Genomic DNA, 17,576 nt, shown 5'->3' with positions numbered 1-17,576 from the left:
ATAAAATATTATACTATCTCAAAACATGATTAGTTGTTTACATAAGAAACAAAAGCTTTAAAAAATAAGGGATGAATTCTAGAGATGTTACTTTCAATTTTTGATTTTGATTAAATGAATTTAAAAGGTATAATTCATTGCCATTATATTCCGTCCGTAATATTCTTACCAGTACTGGATCATGACTGGTATTCTTGCTAGTGGCTTAAAGATCGTGACTGTATTCTTACTAGTGACTTAAAGATCGTCACCGATATTCTTACCGGTGGCTTAAAGTTCGTGTCTGGTATTCTTATTCATTAATATTTTGCCGCTTTTATTACTTCGTTGCTTTTTATTTTGCCAGTACTATCTTTATTACAATAAATGAATTTTTTTTTCTTATCAGTCTTTGCTGTCACATTTGTCAAGTGTTGTCTTCTACTGGAATCTAAAATGCGGTGATGTGATTCACACTTGCTATCCGGTGAGTAATTTATTGTACTTTGTTTATTTATATATTTTTAAATGCACAGTGTGAGCATATATTTTTCATCACTGCTAAAAGAAAGAATATTTTAAATAACGTTTAAATCATTAAGAGTTTGAGAACTAAATCTATTAATTTATTTTCAGCAAATAAACCCAAAACAAAATATCATAAGTTTAGATTTCAACTGTATTTTTGATTGATTAATTTTTTGTATTTCCAAAGATGAAATTTTAAATTTTCTAATTCGTAATTAATTTTGCAGGTTGGATGGACTCTTTGGGATACCTTTGTTGTGTGTCTGGCTTGGGGTGTGAAATTATGCTTGTACGCAGGGAATCCTGTTTATAACTGGAAAGGTTACAACTTTTGGGAAACTCTCTCTAAATTCAAAGTTACATACACATTTTTGGCAACAGCTTTGGTCGACAAACTCGAGAAACAAAATGTCGTCCCTGGTAAGTCCTGAATAAAAATCAATAAGTTTGATCCTTTTTTCCCTTATTAATAATTTAATATGGATAAAGAAATTTCAGAAATGAGTAAAAAATTTAAAGTAATCAGAAAAAAAATACAAAAAAAGTAAAGAAAAAGAATAAAAGCCGCTACAAAATGAAATGTTATGTATTAACATAATAATACAATTGGTCAGCAACTTTCTTTTCTTTCAAGTTTAGTAGAATATATTTTAAATGATAATTCTTCAAAAATCTTCTGTAGTTATTTATTTATTCTTCTAATGCCTCAATAAATATTAATGGTATTCTAAATTTCCTTTTCGAATTTTATTTATAATATTGCTCTTTTTGAATAACTCGTACGCAATATTATTCAATATTACATATTTTTCTAGTTATGGCTATTAGGATGCCATAATGCCTCTGTTGAAACAAGATGCTTATTCTTTCTTGTAAAGATGTGGGCACAAAAATGTTATTTTGCTCACTCTGACTTTATTTTCATCCAAAATTGACGAAATGATCTTTTAAAGTAATTCTAATTCTCCGTTATTACTCTGTCCACGTATGTTTTTATGTTTTTTAGGCTATGAAATATTGTTATCATTGTTCTACTTCAGAAAAATAGTTTGCTCATTGTGTAAACAGCTTGTGTGCAAAATAGCGTGATCAGTTAAACATTGTGCTGTTGTTCTAGAGTAATAATTCGTAAAAACTCTTAATTCACGCTCCTATTTCAGCCACAAAAAAAAAATTTTTCCATCCATCTCCACAATTTAGTATGCTTTAGTATTTTATTTGAGTTTATTAAACTTAAATTATCCTGTTCAGTTGATTAATTTATAGTAACTAATTTTAATTCAGTTAATATTTATCCGTCAGTTAAAAAGGAAAAAAAATTGGGTCATTTTTAGCTTTCAGTTTGAAAAAATATACCATTATATTATTATTCTAATTTGGTACCGCTTTGTGATGATCGTATGATATCATATTACGTCTTCAGTTGCAGAGTTTCCTGTAGTTAATTCCTGCGCCATATACAGCATGCAATGGAATGTTTGAATAGTTTTATTTACGCTCTCTTAATGTAAATCTTTCATAAAATAATTCCTGCAATAATTCTGAAATTTGAGTTTTGAGTGTCATTTTTAGCACACGATAAATCCAATATCCGTCTAATGAAAATAATTTTAATTTTCAAAAAGAAATATTAAGAAGAATATTTTTTTTTAGTTTTGTTCAATAGCAGTTTTGGAATTCTGATTTGCATTAAATGTTACATCCCTTTGATATGGTATATAAAATAGATTCACAAAAATTTCTTTTTATAAATGACCCTAAAATTTATGCATGTATATTTTTGTTACTTTTTATATTTTTGTATACATCGTGAAAGTGCATATTCTTTTTGGAGAAAAATGAGTGCTTTCTTTTTTGGGGATTGTTGCTTTTATAGACTTGTATTATGATATGTTATCTATATATTTCAGGTCCCGATACAAATTTGGACAGTTTGAAATTCGTTACCATGGGTGGCAGCCCTGTGAAAGCGCAGAATTATTTGTATATCCATAACAAAGTGAAAAAAGATTGTTTTGTCTGCAGTCAGTATGGTAAGAGCGTAAAATCTTCTGTGTTACTATTCACTTTTGCCCACAGAACACTCCTTCCCATAAATAATAACATATTTTGAATAGAACTTCATATAATTCTTTAAAATAAAATAACATTTGTACTTTTAAATACTTTAAATTCGTTTAAAGGAACAAATAATAAGCAAAAAGAATACTGGCATATATAAATATTTTGCCATTTATTAACTTTATCACATCAAAAATTTAATGTTTATTGAAGTCATTGCAATGGGGTAAGCTGCTAAAGAATATCTCACTAATTCAAACGATGCAAATAAAAAAATATCCCACAAATTTGTATACTATTGACGTTCTGCATCTGAACATCTATTTGTTCAGATGCAAAATGTCGATATGCATACATCGTTTTCAATATGTTTATGCATATGGCGTTCAAATGTCAATATGCATATGGCGTTCAAATGTCAATATGCATACATCGTTGTCAATATGTTTATGCATATGGCATTCAAATGTCGATATGTTTATGCATATGGCATTCAAATGTCAATATGTTTATGCATATGGCATTCAAATGTCAATATGTTTATGCATATGGCATTCAAATGTCAATATGTTTATGCATATGGCGTTCAAATGTCAATATGCATACATCGTTGTCAATATGTTTATGCATATGGCGTTCAAATGTCAATATGCATACATCGTTGTCAATATGTTTATGCATATGTCATTCAAATGTCAATATGCATACATCGTTGTCAATATGTTTATGCATATGGCATTCAAATGTCAATATGTTTATGCATATGGCGTTCAAATGTCAATATGCATACATCGTTGTCAATATGTTTATGCATATGGCGTTCAAATGTCAATATGCATACATCGTTGTCAATATGTTTATGCATATGGCGTTCAAATGTCAATATGCATACATCGTTGTCAATATGTTTATGCATATGGCGTTCAAATGTCAATATGCATACATCGTTGTCAATATGTTTATGCATATGGCGTTCAAATGTCAATATGCATACATCGTTGTCAATATGTTTATGCATATGGCGTTCAAATGTCAATATGCATACATCGTTGTCAATATGTTTATGCATATGGCGTTCAAATGTCAATATGCATACATCGTTGTCAATATGTTTATGCATATGGCGTTCAAATGTCAGTATGCATGCATCATTCTACATCTAGTTACATCACATTAACGGGAGAATTTGTATCTGAACATCTGAATCGTCGAAAGTAACATTTCCTTCTTTAAATTGCTTTTTCAAAATTTACCCCACATCTAAAATAAATTTCAACTTGAAATATGATTTACTGCAGAAAAAAGAAATCAAAAAAAAAATAACTGCAATGATATATAAAATTATATTATGCTTTCTTAATTACTTTATATTGATTAATTATTCCAATTTTATAGGATCCTCGGAAACTTTTGGAACCTTCTCCGGATTTGATTTGAACTTACCCGTTTATGCGGGAGAAATACAAGCCCCGGCTTTAGGAATGGATATCCATTGTTACGACCAAGAAGGTATGTTTCATTTTATTAATTTTCTAACGATTCAACAATGAAATTCTATGAAACAATGTAAAAGGTTCGAATTTCACTTTAAAATAAAAATTATTGTTCAATGTTTTAAAAATATTTTTAGAAAAAATTTCAAAATTCAAGAAAAAAAATTATATGATAATAAAATTAAAATCATAAAAAAAATCATTTTTTTAGTTAAAAAATTATTTTTTGTCTTATTAAAAAATTATTTTTAACTTATCACGGTGAAATGCTCAAATATTGTTTAAATTTTCAAAAATATCACTCTGAGCATCCTTTAAAGTATATCTGTGTCAAATTTGACAGCTTTAAATAAAATGGTTTGATGAATGAAATATATACACATAAGGATCACGTTCTCCTTTATAAATGGTGGAATTTACAACTTTACAATCTCTTCTTAATTCAAAATTTCAGTTTACTTAATTTCATATTCAGTTTTTTTTATATTTTCTATATTTATATGAAGTTTATATTATCATTTCTTAAGTCCTATATTTATTTATTCATTTACAGGAAATTCAGTTTTAAATAAAAGAGGAGAAATGATTTTAGGCACACCAACACCTGCCCTGCCAACTCACATCTGGAAAGATCATGATAACAGTATCATGAAAGAAACATATCTGACTAAATACCCAGGTGAGTAGAATTTTGAAAAATAATTCCTCGTCTGAAAAATATTTTACAATCTATAATTTAATAAAATAATGACTCGCACGTCATTGTTTAGTATTTTAAATTAATTCGATGATAATAAAGATTTATTTAAATTTTTCCATGATTTGAGAACAGTTTTCAAATTGGATTTTTTCATCGGCTTCTTCAGCAGTTATAGTAGAGAGTAAATTTTGGCGCAATAGACTCTTTTCTATCATTACGCATAATGCTAAATAGAGATTAAATGCGCCTAATACGGCAACTTGATGTTTAGAAGTTGATAAGTAACTGCTCCTTTTATCGCATTAAATTGTTGTACTTCTCCTTGGCTGACTCCTCTTTGACTATTACTGCTTAAACTAAAATTCACTGGAAAAATGTTCGTTCCTCAAAGTACATGAAATTTAAAACCAGAAACACTTTATTTTTAAAAAATAAATAAATTGTCTAAAATAGTAACTGAATGCGATGCCTTATTAATATAAATTATATTAGCCTAAGGTTTCATATCTGTTTCAAAATTTTTAGTACTCTTTCAAAAATTCTAGTCAAATTTTAATTTTCTTTTCTTATTTGTTTTTTTTTTTATTTCAAAATCTTTTGGAGTTCCACATTTTCAAATCTGGAAGCTTTCAGCTCCAAACTAGTTTTATTTTTATTAATAAATAACTATAATAAAAATTTTCGAGAGAAACTCTTAGCCTGTCAAGGTTTTCAGCTCAGATTTGTCTTAAATGACAATGTGTAACCCCTTTACTCTACATGAATATTATTTTTAAAGACTCTAGTTTTCTAACATCAAGCGTCTCTTTACTTTATAAAGACAAAGAAGACAGCAAATGCAAAATAGTAGAAGACCATCGCCACTACTTCTATATCATATATCGGCTGAACGTCCCACTGACCAAATTCTAGTATATATCATGTCCATCTTAAATTGTAATTCCTATATAATGACCAAAAACTTTGAATATAATATGAATAACTTGAAAAAAATATTCTTAAATATATCATATGCTTTTCTAAATTCTATTATTTATTTTTGTAGGCGTTTGGTGCCAAAATGATGAAATCTGGATCAATCCCGTGACCAGAGGTCTTGTCGTGATAGGCAGAAGGTAATGAAAGCTTTGATACATTCCGTTAATGCAGTAGCATTTACAATATTATTATTTAATGAAATTTGATTTGCAATTTTTTGGGGTGTTTTTAATTTTTTGCGGCACACTAACCTTTAAACTATAAAATCAAGCAAAAAAAAAGTTATATGTATCCTATTTAGGCCTAAAGGAGTACACAAATTTTGTGATGACTGTATGCACTGTTTTGTCACTGTTCCATCAGCTGGAACACTGCGCCATTCGAGCTCTGAAAAGTACGACTAAGTGAAAATGATTAAAATCCCTTGTATTTGAATAAAAAGTTGTCACTGTATACCTGCATAGCAGATTCAGAATGACCCATGATGCATCACAAGATAGAATACTATTCGAGGGCAGTATTTGGACGCATTTTTGGTGCTTCGGGAAAAATTAATTGATCTCTTCAATACAATTGATTACAATTTATTGCATTAAATCTTCAAATTTTAATACAATTAATTAGCAAAACAATAAACTACAATTATAAATAAAATAAAAAATAAGCTATAATATATATATATATATATATATATATATATATATATATATATATATATATATATATATATATATATATATATATATATATATGTTACCGTTAAAGTATATAATGCAGTTATTTCATAGAATACCTAGTTATTCCATGAATAACTAGGTATTCTAAAATGAAATTAAAATGAAAAAGAAGCAATTTATCCAATTTATGCAGCGTATAAATGGTATTTATGGAAACGTACCATAAAATCATTTGTTACAACAAGGATTACTAAAATGACACTTGGAATTACAAAGAACATTATTTCTAAAACAAAAATATTTTTTATTTCTAAAACAAACAAACAAAAACATAAATGCAGTAGGGGTGGAAGGTAAATGTATTTGTCGTGCGAGATATATGACATAGATTATTTTACACTTTAACAGGCTGCAGATCGTTATTCTATGAAATAACTAGTTAAACCATGAAATACAAGAAAGTTTTACACTTTAACGGGCACAATCAGTTATTTCATAGAATAACTAGGTATTCTATAAAATAACGGATTTCATACTTTAACGGTAACATATATATATATATAATATAACGAACGTTAGCAAAACAGAAATCAAAGCGCAGAAAAGACTATACTATGAAATAACTACAGATACTGATAAAAATGCGCAAAACTTCAGAGCCCCTGAAGTACGGGTTTGTCACTTCCAAAAATTCTAACCCTCCCCCAGGCAATGTTGAATTGAGTTAATTTTTCATGAAAAAGAGAGATGAAAGGAAATGAAGACACGTCTCCATCATAGCGTCCCTCCGCGTCACTAGAGATGCATAATACACGATTTTTTGAATAACAAATAATTTTGCTATTGTTATTTTTAAATATGCGTTCCAAATATCTGTTATTTCAATCATATTATTAATTAAAAATTATTACTTAATATTAAATATAAAATTTATTAATTGTAATTAATGCTTAATTTACTAATTTAATTAACGTGTGATTCAATTAATTTATCTGTTTCAGCTTACTTCTTAAATTTTTTTTTCTCAAAACTATTTATTTAATTTATTTATTAGAGTGAGCCATTTTCTGGAAAAGATGAGTTAAAAATATATGTCATTTCTTTAAAATGTTTACTTTAGTCCTATATTCTACCAATAGATGGCGCCAGCAGTAAACAGAGTACATGTAATCAAAGTCAATCATGTCACGAGCAATTCAAAATGATCTGTATGGAATAGTGCATCATCAAATACGAATATCGGTCACTCCTGTAAAGTGGAGTGGTGACTTCGCACTTTCCGGTGAAATCACCGCTCTGATAAATTTCAGTGATATGCAATTCAATGATACGATACGATAATTCCAATAACCGGTCCGTTCACTTTTCAATCCAATCACAGATTTCTTTCGAGAGCTTCCGTTGGAGAGATCGTATGGTCACCGCTTCGGCAAATTTCAGTGATATCGTATCAATTGTTAGTTTCTATCGTGATCCAAAACCTGTAATCGAAATATCATCAGTAAAATCGTATGAAGGATTTGAATCACACCCCTCTTTGAAAAGTATTGATCACTTGTATTTGTTACTTTTTGATATTGGTTACGTAATAACCGCTCTGAAAATATTCGTCATCCCTACGCGTCACACGATTGCCACAGTTTTTACAGGTGATGGAACATCCAACTTTATCCAACGATTATACGGCAGCTTTCTCTTACAAAGAATTTTAAAATACATAGAGTAAATGATGTAGGATACAGCCAACGAAATAAAGTTGAATTTTTTTCCGAACAATTATTTTTTACAAGGAAAAAATTAACAAAATTCCTTGAAAATATAGACTGAAAATGATGGATCTGCTCGTTTTAAGCTGCCATCTGTTATTAAATAAGAAAGTTAAAAGTGCAATTTGAATTTATTTTTTCCTGTTTATAATAGAATTTTAAGATTTTAGATACATGGGAAGTTAAGTTTTACTTGTACTGAAACATTGGGCCTCAAAGGATTGAAGATTAAACCGATAACAAATCATTAGTAAATTTAGAGCAGGAATTAATATATACTTAAAATTTAAGCTTAAATATGGAAGAACTCTCTTTTCCTGGAAGTTGAATCTTCAGGAGTTCCGATAATAATTCTAGTTAATCTCTAATTCAATACTAATATATTTACTATACAGAAAAATGTATTTCTTATGTTTAATTCTGGAATAGCAATTTCATAAGACATATCAAAAATAATTTTCTTCATTATACATTGTTTCACTCAAATGTGATCATCCACTATTAATTAGTGGCTCACATATAAAGTACAATATTGTATAGCATTGAACAATATTCATAATATTATTAAATAGTGAATAATATAATATGATAATGTGCAATATTGTATCATATAGTGCCGCAGACTGTGTTATTTTGATTGATGTATTTTCAAACAAACACCTCTAGGAGTTATTAAGCAATAAGACTTTTTGTATTTTTGAATGTAGAAAATTCATATTGAATAGTTGACTATATATAATATTTTAACAAAAGACTAGTTTTTATGCTTGCACAATGAAATTTATAAAGAGCTCCCAGATGAAAGTAAGCAATCTAAAGACTTAAAAAACTTTTTAAAATTAATTTTTTTTTAATTGTAAAATCAAAGTCAAGATAATCCAAGGAAAAGTTCAGAAGATGATGGTATTTTGTTGAAAAAAGGAAAAGCTTTTGATTAATAGGCTTTGTAATAATATTGCAAAACGTCATGAAATTTTTGAATAAATACCATAAAATATTTTAATTTTTTTTCAGACAGCTTCTATAAATATGTTTCTCCTTACTACAAAAAATATTATATTATAATGTTAATTTTTTTATTCATAAATCCTTCACATGTATATTTTTTTTCTTTCATAGAATCGGCTTCATTTAGGAGGGTGCTTTTTAAGGTGTATGTACACACTTGAAACTTCGAAAGTCGTTCAAAATATCGAATATTTTTTTATTGCTTAATAACATTCTCTGACCCTTTAGCTTTCAGATGATACCAAGATGTTGTCAATATTCGAAATATTTCTCGAGGCATAATTATTTTTCTTGAGGTGCTTTCATTAAAAACTCTAGTTACGGTGTTTTTAAAACTCATTTTATGAAGAATGATATTTTTCCACTATGTTGCTTCATTCAAACAATCATAACTCAACAAGAAATGAACCAAATACAATTATTTATATATCAAAATAATCTGTATGAAATAGTGGATGTTTTGTGCCTCAATCAAAGTTATATTTATAGAAATAAATTTTTAATAGCTGTTTAAAAGTTAAAATTAGAAAAAAAATCTCGCTTTTTCTATTCATCGTTGATGAAAAAATTGTTTTAAAAAAAAACTATACATTTTTATAACTTGTTTGAGGCAGACAACATGAAGACTCATATTAGGCATAATTTCCAACTAGAATTGTGTGTCTGTACAAATTAGTATTTAAGATATCATGTTTCAAAAAAATAACCTAATTAGCTCCTTAAATATTATTTAATTAATTAATAATTAGTGTAATGTGGTTTTTTTCTCGCTGAAATGAGTTTAAACATATATTAATAACCTACTGTGAAAAAACTGGATTTTTAAAGTTAAAATTAAAAAAAAATCTTCAAGTGTGAGGGGGAAACAGTCTTGAACAGGAATTGTTTGCAATTGAAAAAAAATGATTAATGCACATAGAATAACATTTTTACTTCTGCTCTCGTTTAAATCGAAAACAATGTTTATAAGATAATAAATGTATTTTATATCTGTTTAGTGACGATACTTTGATTCAGAATGGAGATCGATTTGGTGCAGGAGATGTTTACTACGCAAGTATGTGGATTTTCTTTTCTTTAATGCATGTTACTAAATTGCGCTCTTACTTTTTAAAAAAATGACCTGCTTTATTTTCGTTCTTTGACGAAATATTGTGCTTTTCTATGGTATTATACTGTGTAGGCCTCCTTCTGATGGCGTCAATAAAATAATGAGTATTTTACTAAAACTTTATTATTTTATAACAATATTCTTTTAATCCATTTTTCCCAGCATCCTCATTTGAGGATAATTACTGCTGCGTATCTGTTCCTAGAACGATCGCATTCAGTTTTCAGTTTGCTATACCAAATAAGTCAATATTCCCAAACTTTAAAAGAAGTTTTATAAATGAAATCTTATATCGCAGTTATCTTAATCTTGAACTTTTAAATTCAATTTAAAATAATTTTACTAAAATTTATGTTTTAATTTAATTTGTTCTAAAAAGTGAGAAGAATATTTATTCAAGTTTTAAAATCGAACAAATATGAAATCTTTCTAATAAGAAACACTCTTAAAATGAAACTCTGTAACAATGAAAGTTTAATGAAAATTCTTCTCAATGAAAAAAAATCTTAATGATGGAATTTTTTTTTAAAAATTTAATCGTCATCGGTAAAAAAAAAAGTTTATTTATTTAAAATGATTAATACAAAATAGAAGTGCAATTTTAAATAGCATTTTTATTTCATTATAACTAATTGTCCCTATTTATTTTTCTTTAGTCCACAACATAGAAGAGATCCAAGATAGCATTTGCGTGGGTCAGCAAAAAGATGCCGGTGACTCCAGGGCGATTCTTTTCATTAAAATGAAAGACGGTTATTCCTTCACCCCAGAGTTCAGAGACAAAGTAGCCCAAAAAATCAACAGTGAACTATGGTACGACTGCGTTCCCCAACTCATCCTCGAAACCAAAGGAATTCCGGTAAGTAGAAAACTGCACACACGGCTAAATTTCTTTTAAAGCATCTGTTAAGAAATCCTTATTTTGGAATGGAAATACCTCCAGTATGACTTTTTAGTTGAAATACTGAATTGTGAGGTCGTTAATGGGTTCAGTAAAAAATTCGAATTAGTTATTTATTTAGAGGTTACGTTACACACAAAGAATTTATATACAAAAGTTCGGAATAATTTTAAGATACATTTATAAGAGCATGAATTAAAACATCAGCATATGACATTGCCTAACCTGAACTGAGTCATAGCGCTACAAGTCACTAGAGGGCGCTATCTCTGATTCATCTGTCAATTATGGTTATTATTACAAGAGCGGCTACAGATTTAACTCAGCTCCAGCTCAAGGGCCAATTCATTTTAAAAGTCCTGACATATTTTATAAACACAGAAAGCATACAGGAATAACGGTTGTGCAAAATTTCAAATAAATACTTTATACAAATGTATTCTTAGTGGCTTCCTTGCTAATGATCAGTGTGTTTTTAAACTTCAAATTTTGATAGTCATGTATAATTAAAGTGTATATTTATAATTCCTACTATTTTAGAAGCATTAGAAAGTTATATTCATTGTGCTGTGCGCCTCGCAATTTACAGTCATTTCACATAAAATTTTATTTTAATTGAGAAATAATAAAAACTTCAATCATCCAATAACATACTTGCTGAATCAAAGCATGTTCATAACACAAATATAGGGATAGGAAACGATATCAGCATTGAAATTCTGTGTGTACTACAAAATATAATTAATGGTTTACGTAATATCTCAAAGGACTTTTCAATGAAAATATTTCTGTCTATTAAAAATTCAACGTACTATAATAAAAATTAATGATTTACGTAATATCTCAAAGGATTATTCAATTAAAATTTTTCTAAGTCTACTAAAAATTCAACGTACTGTAATAAAAATTAATGATTTACGTAATATCTCAAAGGATTATTCAATTAAAATATTTCTAAGTCTACTAAAAATTCAACGTACTATAATAAAAATTAATGATTTACCTAATTAAGGATTTACGTAATATCTCAAAGGATTATTCAATGAAAATATTTCTGTCTATTAAAAATTCAGCGTACTATAATAAAAATAAAAGGTTCAGCTAAAAGAGCAATAATGTATCTTTAAACACCAAATTATATTGTTGTAGGACCAACATTGTTTAGGTAGTAATTATTTTTAAAAAATTTTTATCACTGCTTATTTCGGAAATTAACCTTAACTGTAACTGCCACAGAATTTTAGAAGATTAACATTATATAATAAGTATGCTTCAACAAAAATTCATTTAGATGGAGAAATTATCCTCCAATCAATTGAATCATCAATAATCATCAATTTTAATCATTAAGAATAAATCATCAATTTTGATCATTAAGAAAGAAAATAAAACGAAATTAACTTATTGTTTGCAAAAAAGAAATTGATTTGACTATTATGCTAATAATGAAAGTATTGATGTAAAATATACTTAAAAACATCCTTAAAGATTAAATAAAATGTATTTTAACTTTATATCATTAAAAAGATTATATTTTGTATTTCAAAATGATATAGAAGTACATTTTATGCAATAATATGTTCGAGATTTACGACGAAAAAAACTCAAAAATTTCGCTCGGTTTTTATTTAATAAAAAAATTCAAAAAAAAAAAAAACTCTCCGAAATTTACATTGACATCTTTCAAAATATTTTTTTAACCATATTTGGTGGCTTTAATTCTAATGAACAGTGGAACACTTATACAATCTCTTTCATTTTTAATAGAATTTCAAAGGTTTTGTATTTTTAAATGTTGCGATAGATTTTGAAATAAGAAAAAAAATTGTTTAAAATGAAACTCAATTTATTTTTGGTGACAGTTAAAAACTATTAATAAGTACAAATAGCTTAAAGAACTGTATTTAAACATATCATAATTAGAAGACAAATAAAATATTTAAATGAAAATAATATTATTTTATATGGTTATCAACTTGTTCAGAAACTTTATTTTTAAAAGTAAAATGTAGTGCTTTTTTTATTTTATCAATAAATAGTTTTTTATATTCCAAATTTTATCTTTTTGTCGCTTTTGTAAAAATTCATTCCTTTGATAAGTCCATCACATTTTTTTAGATTCAGTTTGAATCTGACAATTTTTTTCATTCGATAAATTTCTAATTTTTTAAAAATATTTTGAGTATATGAGATCGTCAAATAACGAACAATCCATTGTCAAAAGTACCGATTAAATTGGATAGAAACGATTTCGTGGGAAATCAATTTTTATTCAAATAATAGATATCTCACAGAATAAGCATAAGAGACTCTGTATGAAAGCTCAGCGTCTTACAGGGTGTTCATTATTTATTGTCGGAGTTTCCGTACCTCATAACTTTCGAATAAGAAATATTACGCAAAAACCGATTACGTATTCGTAAATTACAACTCAAAGAATTTTATTAATGATATTAAAGTGTAAAGCTTGCACAATTTGCACTTTGTAGGTATTCAGCTGAAGGCGAGTCTTTGAGTTGTAATTTACGAATATATAATTCTTTGAGTTGTAATTTACGTATTCATAATTCGTTGAGTTGTAATTTACGAATACATAATCGCCTTCAACTGAATGCCTACAAAGTGCAAATTGTGCAAGCTTTACACTTTAATATCATTAATAAAATTCTTTGAGTTGTAATTTACGAATACGTAATCGGTTTTTGCGTAATATTTTTTATTCGAAAGTTATTAGGTACGGAAAACCCGACAATAATTAATGAACACCCTGTATTTCCTTTTGATACCACCTATACCACCAAGTAGATTAATAGATAGAATTTCGATACAAAAGGTTTGTCAAAGACAATGAAAAGTTCATATATATTAATAGTTAGGAAATGAAAGAAAAATAATATCGATAACTAACCCATGCTTTTATTAATTAATTTTTAGAAAGAATTTCTGACAAACTTGTAAAAATTCTTCTTTGTTACTTAGATGATTTCTGTATTTTGAAATTTTGTTAGTGCTTTATTTTACATCATGTTAAATTGTTTTTCTTTCATCTAGTATAATCTAAACAACAAGAAGATGGAAAGCGTCGTTCGAAAAATCATAGCCACAAATAAAGTACCACCGGTAAACAATATCAAGAATCCCGAATGTCTTCAGGACTACTGCGATATCCCAGAAGTGCTTGCTTATAACGAAAATTGAAAACCCCATCTTGTATCAAATGTTATTACTGGACACATCTGTTTATTTTATTATGGAATTTATTTTAAATTGTTGGTTATTTTTTTATTTCTGTATATAAAATCTACTTAATATATTTAGATTGTCAATGCACTTATATAATGCATATAAATATTTAATTACAGATATTATATTTTTATTAATATATCATTTTTTACAAAAGTTAAATAACTTCTAAAGAGGAAATATATGTTCATTTATGTCTTGAAACCAATACTTAACTAAGTTTCAAGACAAGTTTTATCCTCCATTTGTATATATACATGAAATCAGATTTTATTACAGAGATGACTTTTAAAATGCTTTTATTTTTGAATATTTTCATGTAAGAATTGGTAATACATTTTACATGCTGTGTACTTACATTACATGACAAAAAAAGATTCCTATAATCCTTGTGATTAAGTTTTGTGATATAAATTGTTTATATGGTAGTTATTTTTGTTAAATAAAGGAAGATTTTATCACTATCATGGATGCGATTTTTAGAATTCCTTATTTTTATATACATTATTAACAGATTATGTTAACTATGTCACATTTAAAATAATAAAATTTGCTAGAGTGCTTTAGAATTCATATAACACAGATACAGGGGACTTTAGAAGTAAGCATTTATATTATAAACTAAGCATTAGCAAAATTTTGGTCTATGGGTTTTGGGTAAATATTCACTGACTTGTGCCATAGTTATGACTGACCCTAGCTTATGCTCTAGTTAATGACTTTCAAAATGATAAATAATGAAATTTTATTTTATATGAAAGTTTATAGCCTCCAGATATGTCATCCAAGGTCATCTATCCTCCACTCACCTTGTATTTTCATGAGAAATCCAATAAATAATACTATGTATATTTTCTATGGAAAAAACATTTTGACAAAGTCCCACAACTATAAAACAGATTTTAGAAGTTTTTATTTCATATTAATAACTTGACTGTTTCATTTTCTTTACTATCTAATAAGATGACACCTTCTATTCTGGGAATATTTTCTTATTTTGATTCAAATGGAAAGCCATTGAATACTTGAATTATCTATGTATTCGAAGTAATTTTAATATTGAATTATAGTCGTTATGATTGGTTTATTTTTTGCTTACAACTATCAAAATTCGATAAATCGATGTACGTATGGCACTCGGACAAAACAGTTAAGCGGTTAAAACTTGACTCCTTGATATATCATCGATGATCGTTTGTCACCTGACCCAAGCTTTTCAATCTCAATTTTCAAGATAGGCCTACATGCCAAAATATTTAGAGCTGGAGTTTGGATTTTAATGGCACAAAAGCCAAACATCGCCAGGCTGCTCCAAACGTATGGTGAATATATGAACATATGATAATGTAAAATTACGGTGAAAAAGTTCTAACTTACGACTGAAAAAATGATCAACGTTGGAAGTTAAAAACTGAGTATTCGGATAAAATGTGTACAACTGAATAGTGTGTTTGACACGTACTACAAATGGGTGCGGTTTCACCAAAAAGTAAATACTTATGCGTAAAGCGTGTATACCCAATACGAAGACGAGTCAGCATAACGTCCTTTCTCCTAACTGAGGCACAAGACCATTCGTTTGGCACAAGACGTTTTAAGGAATGCAGTTTGTTGTTTTCCTACAGATTCCATTGTTGTTGTCACATTTTGCAAATATGCTTCTTTATGTAGCATTAAACATCAGCCAAAGGAACTAATCTGTTGATACAGATTTAGTGGCAGAATTAGCTCATTACCTTTAATGCCCACGTGACAGGGAACCCAACAAAACATTATGTTAAATCCTTCGCTTTTCATATCCTCCAAAAGAAGAAAAATATCACACATAATCGGATTAATGAGAAATCTGTTTATTGTAACTGCTGCAAAACACTCATACTATCAATGTATTTGCAAAAGTAACGGGTGCTTTCATTCGACATATATTGTAAAGTACAAAAGATTTTTATAGCATCAGCAGTAAATACAGAGAAGGCATCATTAAGCTTACAATAAAGGAAACACGGTATTTCCAAAAGCAATACCGTATACGATAGAATTAGTTGACTTCGAGCCATTTGTAAATATAGGGACATATTGCGAGTACAGACTTCGATGAAACTTGATGATAAATAATCGGCGCAGTAAAAGTTTTATGAAACCATGAAAATGGATTAGTATATTTAATGGATGGAATATTCCAAAGTGAAAAATTAAGAAAGTTACATTTTTCTACTTGCAGACTAATCATTGCCGATCCTTCGACGAATGATTTTGTTCGTTTCATAAATGGACGGATATTATATGGGCGGACACGATAAAGTCAGGCAAGGTAAGAACTAAGAAATGCATTCTGAAGTGGATGATTTGGTAAAGACATAACTTTGAAATACCTAATAATTAGCAGATGACTGCCTACGTTGCAATTCAAGAAAGGTTTGGCAGCAATTAACATATAACAGGTGATATAACAGACACTCTTAACAGGTGATGCCCGCAATGCTCTAGAACAAATGCGTAGAGCAGAGTGGTGAACAGGGGCAAGTGTCGGTAATGTAGAGTAATGTTCGGTAATGTAGAGTCACGAGTTGATCTGTACACCACACATCCGTAGTCAATGCGAGATAAGATAATTGGGGGATGATTAGAGAAGCAGCTGCCATGGAATCTCTTTACTTTAAGCTTACTATTCCGTAACATATCCTGTTAGTATTCAGCATCTACAATTTAATGTGTTTAATCCTTTCCGTCAAAAAGAAATTCTTTTGGTCTCTGAATTCAGGTGTTAAACGTTTCTCTTCTAAAACTCAACTATCTGCCACTGTGCTTCCAAATAGATATTTTGAAATCCATTTTGTTTCATCTGTATCAAAATTAATAGATTGTAAATATTAAATATGGAAGTATTAAATACAGCATCATGAATCAAATTTATGCTAGATTTTATTTTTCACTGCAGTTGTAACAAATAAAATAAAAAGTTTTCAGTGCAATTCATGGAGTTTTCAAAGGAAAAGGAAATATCTCCTTTATCATAGTTTAAATTATCCCTTGTCAATCTGAATTCTATTAATTCATCTATTGTAAATTAGTATTATCCAGGAAAAGCCAATTGAGAAACAATTCTTAATTAATAGGAACGGAGAAATAAC

General features: G+C 28.2%; 1 protein-coding gene across 2 annotated transcripts in view; it reads left to right on the top strand.

Moving 5' to 3' along the window:
• Positions 1-14,884, top strand: part of LOC129971204 (acetoacetyl-CoA synthetase-like) — a 50,955-nt gene extending 36,071 nt beyond the window's left edge. Inside the window, exons 10-18 of one of the 2 annotated variants that reach the window (XM_056084776.1) lie at positions 389-466; positions 735-927; positions 2,418-2,540; positions 3,964-4,077; positions 4,615-4,740; positions 5,807-5,876; positions 10,189-10,247; positions 10,958-11,160; positions 14,254-14,884. In XM_056084776.1, coding sequence (XP_055940751.1) covers positions 389-466; positions 735-927; positions 2,418-2,540; positions 3,964-4,077; positions 4,615-4,740; positions 5,807-5,876; positions 10,189-10,247; positions 10,958-11,160; positions 14,254-14,400 — 1,113 coding nt within the window. In that variant the 3' untranslated portion in view covers positions 14,401-14,884. The remainder of the gene's footprint in view (positions 1-388; positions 467-734; positions 928-2,417; positions 2,541-3,963; positions 4,078-4,614; positions 4,741-5,806; positions 5,877-10,188; positions 10,248-10,957; positions 11,161-14,253) is intronic. The other variant, XM_056084775.1, reaches the window with a different exon arrangement.
• Positions 14,885-17,576: the final 2,692 nt, after the last annotated feature.

The sequence above is a fragment of the Argiope bruennichi genome, chromosome 6, assembly GCF_947563725.1.
Source record: "Argiope bruennichi chromosome 6, qqArgBrue1.1, whole genome shotgun sequence".
Lineage (NCBI taxonomy): Eukaryota > Metazoa > Arthropoda > Arachnida > Araneae > Araneidae > Argiope > Argiope bruennichi.
The sequence above is the reverse complement of the archived record's forward strand: the minus strand, read 5'-3'. Positions and strand labels throughout refer to the sequence as shown.